The sequence below is a fragment of the Branchiostoma floridae genome, chromosome 5 (assembly GCF_000003815.2).
Source record: "Branchiostoma floridae strain S238N-H82 chromosome 5, Bfl_VNyyK, whole genome shotgun sequence".
Lineage (NCBI taxonomy): Eukaryota > Metazoa > Chordata > Leptocardii > Amphioxiformes > Branchiostomatidae > Branchiostoma > Branchiostoma floridae.
This window is the reverse complement of record NC_049983.1, coordinates 24160618-24171882: the sequence shown is the minus strand read 5'-3', so window position 1 is coordinate 24171882 and position 11265 is coordinate 24160618. Positions and strand designations below refer to the sequence as shown.

The following is an 11265-nucleotide window of genomic DNA, read 5'->3' as shown; positions in this document are numbered from 1 at the left end:
TTTTTCGTACAGGTGCAGTTAGCGTTGTAGGAGTCTAATACTCCACCAAACTGATTTCTTTGTAGTAAAATGGACCATTGGTATGATTCAGACTGAATCAGGTCCAGGTTCAGGTCCGGACCTGGACCTGATCCTCTGGACCTAAACCGGAACTGGACCTGAATTTTCTGTACCGGTACCCACCCCTAGTTACAACACAAGTGTCTTGGACACTTTCCCTTATGCACTTCTGAATGGTACACAATTTTGGAGTGTATCGATCTATTGTTAGTTGACTATATTAGGAACTGGTTTGCTGAATAAAGAAGACTTATAAGAATAGACTGTGAACAATGCTATACTTAACGAAAACATCTGACTTTGTCTCCTTAGAAGTCTTAAAGCAGTTTTTTAGTAATGCAATACACACACACACACACAAAACCAAAAAGTATTTTGTATTAGTCTAACATGATAGAATAATAGTGAATATCTATATTAAGCAGCAGTAAGCAGCAAGTATATACAGAGCATTGCGCATAATTTCCTACTTAAGAAAATATAGTGTGTGTGAGTGATGAAACAAATTATGGCATTTGACATGTCTATTTTGAAGATCACCAGTATTTTGGCCACATTAATTCAGTTCGTTGGTTTTCAGAAAAAATTATGCATAACTTCAATATGAACATTTTTTCAAAGCAGAGTTTGTAAGGAAAGTCTAGCTGGGTACAGTTCCCAGCTCTTCAGCTTTTACCTCCATGAAAAATGGAGGTTTTGTTTTTGGTACAAGTATGTCTGTGTGTGTCTCTTAGTGTACTTGTGTGTATTTGTGGTCAGCATAACTTCAGACCCTCTGGTTGGATTGTAATAACCCTCCAGTGTGTGAGTTTGGTACTGCAGCAGAACGTCTGGTTTTTGCCTCTTTTGTCCCAGACATGCAATGGTCTTGTGTCTAGCTTTGTCTTCCCTTTAGAATGTCTGCGAAGCAAGCACAGTGATATGGTTACAGTCTTTAAGAAGTTAAGAACAATCTTTGGAAGATGTTGACTTGGAGTAGCCTACAATATTTTCGGTATGGTGTTAATTTTGGCCCCCCTTGTATGTGACTTAACGTACTCTTGTGCTCTCTTTCTTTGTCTTCTGTTCAAAATACCTGGTTACTAAGCAAACTGATGTGGTTACAATCTATGAAGAAGTAAAACGATCTTTGGAAGACATTGACTTGGACTTTTTTGAGGAGTCTACAGCGCAGTGTCGTACTGCTCGTGACTGGAGTAGGGGTGTGGGGGAGTGGAAGGGTCAGAGTCGATGCTGTGTCGGGGAGTGGGAGTGGAGTAGCCTACAGCACAGTGTCGTACTGCTCGTGACTGGAGTAGGGGGGCGGGGGTGTGGAAGGGTCGGAGACTACAGTGCTGTTTCGGGAGGGGGAGTTGAAGGGTCGGAGACTACAGCGCAGTGTCGTACTGCTCGTAGCTGGAGTAGGGGTGTGTGTGTGTGGAAGGCTCAGAGTCTACAGCGCAGTGTCGTACTGCTCGTGACTGGAGTAGGGGGGAGGGGGTGTAGAGGGGTCGGAGTCGATGCTGAGTCCCCGCGCCAGCTTGTCCTTGCTTCTCAGCTGGTGGTACTGAAGCTGTGGCGTGGTCACCTCTCGCCAACGCTGCGGGGAAACAGGACAACAGGTGAGTAAATTGTAACTGTTACATGTTTATGTGTCTATGTTTAACCACATTTTCTTGACTAAGCTCCAGCCTAAAGGTTGGCATTGTGCTGTTGAAGGCTGCAGGGAACAGGACAGCAGGTGAGAAAGTTGTGCCAGAAAAACTTCAAGTTCTTCCAGAAAGTTACCATACCAGGAGTGAAGTTAGTGCAAATACTAGAAAGGCCGACATTTGCTTGAGAGCAAATACAGCATATTTCAGCCATCTCCCTCCCCATGCAACAATAGACTATTTCAAAATCACCCATTTGAAAAATCACTTTTACTGATGACGATTTAACCCAAAAATGAATCTTACAAAATTCCCCCGTTCAAGAATGGACTCCAGTGCACCCTATGTGAATTTGCACAATAGACCAGTGCAGAAATACTCACACTGAAACCTTGGCGTTTTGAATAAGAAACCAAATCCAAAATTGAATTCAGCAAAAAAGGTCCCAGTGCATGAAAAGGTATGATAGACCAGTCTAAAAACACTTCCACTAAAAATTGAATTTTGAATCATCACCCGTCCAAAACTGAATTTGAAAAAATCTCCCTTCCGTGTGCAAAAATGGACTCTTCCATGTAAAGCAGAGCAGTCCAAAAATAAATCCGTTAAAATAGGACTTTGACATAATCACTGAAGTCCAAAAAAAAGGATTTTTAAAAAAGCCCCCCTCAATGCAAGAATGGACTCTTCCAGCACATCCAAGTAAAATTGCAAATTAGACCAGTCCAAAAATAACCCTACTGAAAGACTTTGACAAACTAGAAGTCACCAAAGTCCAAAATATGAATTTAAAAAAAAAACCCTCCGTGTGAGAATAGACTCTTCCAGCACACTTTCTGTAAAATTGCGAAATAGACCTGTCCAAAAATACACCCACTGAAAGACTTCACCAGTAAAATGATGAATTTGAAAAAAAATGAACCCCTCCGTGTAAGAATGAACTCTTCCAGATAACACCGGGCTCGCTGATTGGCTGCCACCTCCCCCTTTTTAGGATATAGATTCAGGCTAAGTGATTGGTTACCTATATAATTAGATTAAATAGACATAGATGCCAGTAGGTGCAATCTGCAGCTGGGGGTCAATGACCTTAAAGTCATTGACCCCTCTGGCTATTGGAAAATGACAAAAAAAATCCCCAAATATATCATTTTGAAGTAGTTTATGACAAAAAATAAAAATGTGTCATTTGAATAAATATCTAGTGCACCCTTTTACCAAAATTTAGGTCATTTGGTTTTAAAACCAGAGCACCAGAGCCAAAAGTGTACGTTTTTGGTCATAAAATGGCCAAATAATCGCAAAATTAAGCATTTTGTTGTACAGTATGCCTCAAGTGTTAATGAATCCATGTGTGCATATGTCTAGGGTACTCCTATACTAAATTTCAGGTCATCCGGTTCTAAAACCAGGGTACAGGAGCCAAAAGTGTCCTTTTTTGGTCAACAAATGATCAAAAAATCATAAAACTAGAAAGGCCGACATTTGCTTAGGAGCAAATACAGCATATTTCAGCCATAGCTTTTCCCATACAACATTTAACTGTCTCAAATAACCCCTGCTCGAAAATGGAACATTTCGGGGCACACCCCAGTTTCTCGCCCCCATTGAAACGACATTAAGAGACTATTTTCAACAAAATTGTCCCCGGGAACTACACCTATACAGTATACAGGAAGTAAAAATGTACCATCTGGTCTAACATATCTGATTTGCAAAAGAAAATTGTAGGACCTAAAATCTCACAATATCCTAATGAATTTCGAAAGCCCGTAGCGATGACATTATCGGTCAAGCTGCCCGGGGCGCTTCACTGTTTGCGTCCTCGGAGCGATACCCGGAAGCCAAGATGTGTCGACAAAATGGTATGGGTCTAGGAAAAAAAATTGAGCCAGGGGGAGGGCCTAGGAAACAAATTTTGAGCGGGGGGAAGGGCCTAGGAAAATTTTTTGCTCGGACTATCAGTGAAATTTGTTCGTCAAAATGCCGGAAATGGCGTTTCAGAGGGTCAAGATTTCAAAATTTCCCCTGGCCTCAACAAGCTTGAGACGCCTCGCGCTCCACATGCTGAAAATTTGCTCAGTATTCACTCAGTAATATTTTCCTGCCGCGCCTTTGATTCTATCTCTGTTAAACACCGCTACAACGTTGTAAAACTATTGATGTTACAAAAGTATTTACCGTTTTAACGCTGGTATAAAGGTGGGCGGAGAAAATATCAGTCAAATTTGTTTACCTTTCTTTTGAAGCTGGCGTGGCAAAGACATGAAGCAGAAGTTCATACCGGACGTGGTAGACTATTCTCAGAGTTCTACTGTACGGTATAATAAGTTCTCGATAAAGTTACCAAAATGCGACGTAAAAAAGTGTACTTCCGGTTTGCAATGCCACCATTCAGTCACGGTGACAAAATTCAGCACCTTAGAAAAATGTGCATATCTTGCCAACATCTGTGCACCAACACATGTCGGTATTTTCCTAAGATTTTACAGAAAAAATGACAGGAAAAAGTCTCATTTCTTTCATAATTTTGAACGCTCTGGAAGACGACTGGTGGCAAAGTAAGTGCACGTGCTGTCTGTGAAACCGACGGTGAGACTTCAAACGCACGCAGTACAAGACGTGTCCAACCCGATTTGCATGTGGGAAATGTTGTTATACGTGTCGTTACCATGACAACAGCCTTGGCTGTAGTCTTTAGATATACCGATTAGACAGGGCGTGCCACTTAATGCGAAAAATCGAATTAACTTGCGACCAATCACAGCCAGCAGCGGCTCCAACAAAGGAGGTAACATAACGTCAATCAAGAAGAGGCACGAAACTTTTCGAAAATAAACCGAGAAACTGCGATGTTTGGGACTGGATAACATACACAAGTATCTCGCTAAGGCGCCGGCCTGTCAAGAAGTGGACGACGCGGAAACTATTGCTTCTACTACAACTGTTGAGGGGCAAGAACAAGGGGCAGCGGTGCAGTCAGGGCTCCAATCGCGAGGAAACGATGCCAAGGCTGCGGTGGACGGCTCGACTGTCGAGTCCGTCTAAAATCCAAGAAAATGGCGCGAAAGGCGGCAGTGGCTTCGTCACATCGGAGACGAGTGGTGTGTGACGTGTGTTTACAGTTTGCACCAGGAGAAAAACATCCTTTAACGATTCCTTTGTCGATAGTTTTTAAACTGTGAAAATAGGAAGCGTGACTACTGAGAAAAGAATGTGAACTAACCAAGGAGCTTTTATCTGATAAAAGCTCCTTGAACTAACGTGTCGGATTCGTCATAAATTCCAATTTCACGTTAAATGCATTTTAAATCGTACAAGGTCCGGGTGATTCCGATCGGAGTTTGCAGGCATTGCAAATTAGGATCGTGAATAAAAGTGAATGTTACCGAATAAATAGCATCATAATATATTTTTTTTCATGGCTTTATTAGTAAAACAAATAATACATTTGTCAACAACAGAGTGTCTAAGCTACTATTGTACATGGAGTAATTTGAAGTACTAGTGAAATACACAATTCACTAGGTAATGCGCATGGAAGAAGTATCATTGTCTATATAAGCATTTCTCTCATGTACTTATACAGGCTATTATGTATAACCTATATACACCACATGGTTGCCACAATTGGCATGGAATAATTATGATACATGTAGATGGTTATCAAAAACAACAAGTTACTTTTAACATTCGGGACTTTTCTTTCATAACAATGTATAGTTTACAGTATGTTATAACACAGTAGATCTAGACTGGACTAGAACTATAGTTTACATACTATGGGTTTGACAGTTGTTGTTGCTTTTTATGAGCTTAAAAATCAAGTACATAGAAGTAAACATTACAGAACATGAAGCCTGTTTTTGAGTTCACAATTGAAGATGTTAGATAAGTTATGGCCTGAAATTGGCCGTGGGCACTTTCTAGAAAAAATCCATGTTTTAAAGATAACCCACTTTGCTATAGATATTATTCGTATTCTTTTCTTCAGGATATTTTCGTTTATTGGCTGGTTTACCTTTCCCAGTATCATCTCTTCAAAATCAATATAAGGGTTACCGGGGCTAAATGGTACAGAAGTATGTACCACATTCCACAGGTTAGTTAGCCTTTTACATTCCAGGAACATATGTTTATAATTGTCAACATGACCACTGTCACATAATTTACATACAGGATCAATTACTTGACCATCTTCATCTTGTATTCTCCATTTGCTTAATTTCTCACCACATGGTAAAATTTGATGAAGTAGTTTGTAATTAAGCTCTGCTATTTGTGTTTCTTTACATGAAGTTGTGCCTAGTACAAGGTCCGGGTGATTCCGATCGGAGTTTGCAGGCATTGCAAATTAGGATCGTGAATAAAAGTGAATGTTACCGAATAAATAGTATCATAATATTTCTTTTGACATGCTTGTTCATTTGCTTACGCACCTTCAACAATAAAAGTGGCATAATACAGACATAAAGTTAACATGTTGCTGCAACATTGTGCTGGCAAAATGTATGTTTATTCATATAAACATTGCACAGGTAACACAATTGTTTAGATTTACAGTTCAAAACATTCTAACGATAAATATTGATGAGGAAATAATCATTCTCGCCATTGTTAAACTTACTTATCAAAACTAAACTGGCCAATTTTCCCGCGATTTCCGCCAAGTATCATTTCCTCGATTGTCTCAACTTACCCTGCCAAAGTCAAATCTGCCGAAAATGATTGATATTGCTTCGCGGAATGTTGGCAAATTCATCAACAAAGATCATGTACTCTGACGTTCAAGGAACGCGTACCTTCTGCTACCGTCCAAATGACCTTGTCGTTAACTTCAAATCATCGCAAAAGAACTATTTTATAATGTGTATATATAAAACCGGGCGTAAGGTGACATTCGTCCGCTGTGTTGTCAAGATATGCACGTGTTTCTATATACACGGGGTTGGAAGGCCCCGCTATTGAATATTAATTAGACTTCGTCTTTCTCTTCGCTGATTGGCTGGCTCGTTAAATTCAATTAACTTGCACGTGCGGGGCTCTGCTCTTTGTTTACCACAAATGGTGAAACGTAGGAACGCGTTGAGTGCCGAGAATACCGTAGTAAAGCGCTGGTTGCAAGTCAGGAATTTACGTGTTTGTAAGGATACGTCCGTGAGATTTCTGAAACGTCAGCAGTTCCGTGATAAACGGAACCTTCTAAAAACGTACGGAGCTAACAGCGCAACGAAAATACCATCGCTAGCGATTCAACTTCGGATGGCAAACCGGACAAAAGTTATAAGTACTGTTGAAGTCATTAACGGTAAAGTTTGTTTTTAGTTGCCTTTGACGGTTTGACCTGAAATACTGTTACGCTAAACTCCTGAAGAGAAGTTAAGTGACTGCTGCGATTATCACAGAAATGCCCCTAAAAACTGATACAATAAGCCTTCTGAATAGCCTAAAGTGCAAGAGTTTCAGGCGGGCTTCGCTCCACTGGGACCCCCAACGGGGCTCTGCCCCTGGACCCTGCCGGGCCGGGGCCTTCGGCGTTCTTCGGCGCCCCCCGAAAAAAATTCTGTCGGGAACACTGCAGTGTATACGGAATCGTGGGGCCCCGCTTATGAATATTAATTAGCCTTCGCCCTCTTCGCGCACAGGTGTGGGCTCTGTGCGGGGTCACGGAAGGTCACGTCAGGAGGCCAAAAGAAAACAAATTTCCCCTCAGAAAAGTGCCAAAATTAATCATTTTAAAGTAGTGTATGTCAAAACTTTTACTTGGATCATTTTACCAACTATCTAATGCCTATCTACACCAAATTTCAGGCCATTCCATTGTAAGACCAGGGTACAGGGGGGCCAAAATATACCGTTTTGGTCAAAACATGACCTTTAAAACATGATTTTAGAGGCAGATATGAAAAAAACTGAGGAAAAAGCTCTTCGGATAACAAGTTATAAGTACTGTTGAACTCAGTAATGTTAAAGTTTGTTTTTAGTTGCCTTTGACGGTTTGACCTGAAATAGTGTTACGCTAAACTCCTGAAGAGAAGTTAAGTGACTGCTGCGATTATCATAGATATGCCCCTAAGAACTGATACAATATGAAGCCTTCTGAATAGTCTAAAATGCGAGAGCCTTAGGCGGGCTTCGCTCCCCCTGGCGGGAACACTGCTATATACGGGATCATGAGGCCCCGCTTATGAATATTAATTAGCCTTTGGCCTCCTCTTCGCTGATTGGCTAGGTCTTTGATTCAATTAACTCTCCGGCTGACGCGCACAGGTGTGGCTCTGTGCGGGGTCACGGAAGGTCACGTCAGGAGGCCAAAAGAAAACAAATTTCCCCTCAGAAAAGTGCCAAAATTAATCATTTTAAAGTTGTTTATGTCAAAAATTTTACTTGAATCTTGTTACCAAGTATCTAATGCCTATCTATACCAAATTTCAGGTCATTTAATTGTAATACCAGGGTACAGGAGCCAAAAGTGTCCTTTTTTGGTCAAAAATGGGCCAAAAATCGCAAAAAATAAGCATTTTGTTGCACTGTACACCAAAAGTGTTATTGAATTTATATGAAGGGATTATCAAGGCACATCTGTGTCAAATTTCAGCTCATTCGGTTGCAATACCAAGGTACAGGAGCCAAAAGTGTCCCTTTTTGGTCAAAAATTGGTCAAAAAATCGCAAAAATAAGCATTTTGTTGTACTGTACACCAAAAGTGTTATCGAATTTATATGGGGGCATTATCAAGGCACATCTCTGTCAAATTTCAGCTCATTTGGTTGTAATACCAGGGTACAGGGGCCAAAATATACAGTTTTGGTCTAAAATTGACCAAAAAATCTCAATAAAATCATTTTAGAGGCAGATATGAAAAAACTGAGAAAAAAGCATCAAGGTATTGGCCCATTCTATCCTTGTGCCAAATTTCAGGTCATTCGGTCCAGGAACGGCGGAGATGAATCACTTTGAAGATTTGACAGGAGAAAGAAGAAAGAAACATTACGAAAATACAATATATTTCACCATACTATGTATGGCTGAAATATAAATATGCATTTCCTTATACTGTACACCAAAACTGATATTGAATCTATATGGGGGACTTATCAAGGCACATCTGTGCCAAATTTCAGCTCATTCGGTTATAATACCAGGGTACAGGGGGCCCAAATATACAGTTTTGGTCTTAAGATGACCAAAAAACCTTAATAAAATCATTTAAGAGACAGATATGGAAAAAATGAAAAAAACGTCCGAGGGTATTGGCCCACTCTACTCTTGCGCCAAATTTCAAGTCATTCGGTTGAGGAACAACGGAGATACCGTGTTCTGAAGATTTGACAGGAGAAAGAAAGAAAGAAAGAAAGAAAGAAAGAAAGAAACATTACGAATACAATATATTTCCCCATACCTATGGTATGGCTGAAATATAATTATCAGACTGTAACCTATTAGACATAAGTGCATTATTAAATAAAATTGTGCACAGTGACATACATTTGCAGCTGTTTTCCTTAGTGTTTCCTTATTGCAATTGTCTAATTTTGGCTTCGAAAAGTTCAAGAAATGTGACTTTAGTAGAGTACCTTACTATAGCTAGTTTTTGTATTTTTATGACATGACAGTCTGCATGCAACTTTTAGACAAGTATGTCTATCTGTTCAAACTGATTTGAAAACACATGCACAACAGCTACTTAATGCTTCAACCAATATCAATCCATCCTCCCTCACCTCCCGGAATGTGCCCTTGGCCTGGCAGAGCTTGACCACGGCTGTGACAGGTACACAGAGGATGACGATGACGACCATGGCCCACCCGATACCCTCCGCCCAGGTGGGAAAGTAGTAGGTCCCCGTGAAGTGCTTGAACTCCATCGGAGACCACGTCACGCACATGAACAGGAAAATGCCCTGAGCAGAGAACAGAAATGTGAGTTCCATTCTTATTTAAGCTGTGCTACGTAATCTATTCCTTTTAGATTATCAGAACCAATGGAAAATGACAAGCAGGCCTGCAAATCTGGGAAATTTCGATTATCTTTAGCAAACGTTTTTGTGGAAAACTGGAAAGAAACAGCATGCATACTTCAGACTGGTTAGTGGTACTGCCTCAGTCTGGACCAAGAAGCCGTGAGTTCTAGTCCTGACTGTGTTGTTCAATCGACATGCACCCTACCAGAAAGGGCTACCAGCCGTGGTTCACTGTTCATTGTGCTTGTCAAAAAGAGCAAAGGGAATTTTCCTGGCCCAATGAACCTGTAAATAACGTTTAATAGCTTCTCTGTCTTGACAGCGATATAAACTGGATCAATATCAATTTCACTTTCAAGTGGCACTGTCAATTTTCGGGTGACGAATATCCATTACACTTAGTAAGTACAATCACAGCTCACCTTTCAGTCCAGATACATGCCCATAGTTGCTTACCACTGGACTCTGATTAGAAAGATTTGCATGCCTGGATATTTTAAGATTACTATATGACTTACCACAGCAATGAGAGGAGTGAGAACTGTCCAGCAGATTTTGAACCACGGCAGCGGCTTGTAGCCGATCATGATCTCAATACTGTCATAGAAACGGTTCACTCCTGAAACAAAATAGTTACAAATTTAAAACTCAAAATTTCTATCTATTTGCTTCCTATGAAATGTGGAAACAATATAGACTCTGACAAAATTGTTAACATGCATTGGCATAATACCGGTCATAAGCCTTATACCGGTCGATTAAAAATAGTGGAACTTAAAGAGATCTACACATGCAACAATAGTTATTTCTGAGGTATGCACACTTCAGACATCTAGGTGTCCAATACATCATTTACAAAGCATCGATAACAATGCATTCAAAGACAACAAGGCCAAAAGTTTTCAGGTCATTTTCGGGGCAGGCGAGCTCGTCGTGGGACAAACACACTGTCACGTTCATCGCCAGATCTGTAGATAATAATCATATGTGCTCACGGCACAAGACGAGCATGATTCAACAGCAATCTTGAATTTCTTTTGGTGACCTACAACTCGTGTAAAAGTGTGAGGAACCGTTGCATTATCGCCCGGATCTAAGGCTGAATGGGTCAAATTGAACGTACGCCGCCATTTTCCCGCCATTTTTAATGCTACGGCCAGCAGTAAAGTTTTACGTCATAGCGGTGGTGATGGACCAAAATTAAATGAAAATTCTTGTCAGTATACGCCCATTTTCTCATGACTTTTTGTATGCTCATGCAGATTTTTGTTTTGTGCAACTACTAACAGGAAAGAAAGGAACAACAGAGGATGTATAAAGATACATAGCGGAGGTTAATTGTGCCGTGTTTCGTTCGGCCGGTATAGTGCACCCCCTTCCAACCATGCGCCCGTTCTCCGTGCAATTCCGCGGTGTGTTCCAATTACGATATTATGTTTTTAGCAGGACCAGAGAGACAAAATAATTTACACAGAAGAAGTGGCAAAGGTAAGCTGTAACAGCAACATGTAACTGGAGAAAATGATACGTTGATCATTTGCCAAATTAGCATTGCTTGAGAAATTGCAGTAAACCGACCGGTATATGCCAATGGATGTTAGCATTTTTGT

At 40.6% G+C, this 11265-nt stretch overlaps 1 protein-coding gene across 1 annotated transcript in view; it reads right to left on the bottom strand.

Moving 5' to 3' along the window:
* Nucleotides 1-1492: 1492 nt before the first annotated feature.
* The window catches only part of LOC118415467 (sodium- and chloride-dependent taurine transporter-like), a gene marked incomplete in the record, with an annotated part of 25507 nt that continues 15734 nt past the window's right edge, over nt 1493-11265 (bottom strand). The window contains 3 exon segments of the mRNA XM_035820120.1: nt 1493-1639; nt 9416-9595; nt 10174-10274. Coding sequence (XP_035676013.1) covers nt 1493-1639; nt 9416-9595; nt 10174-10274 — 428 coding nt within the window.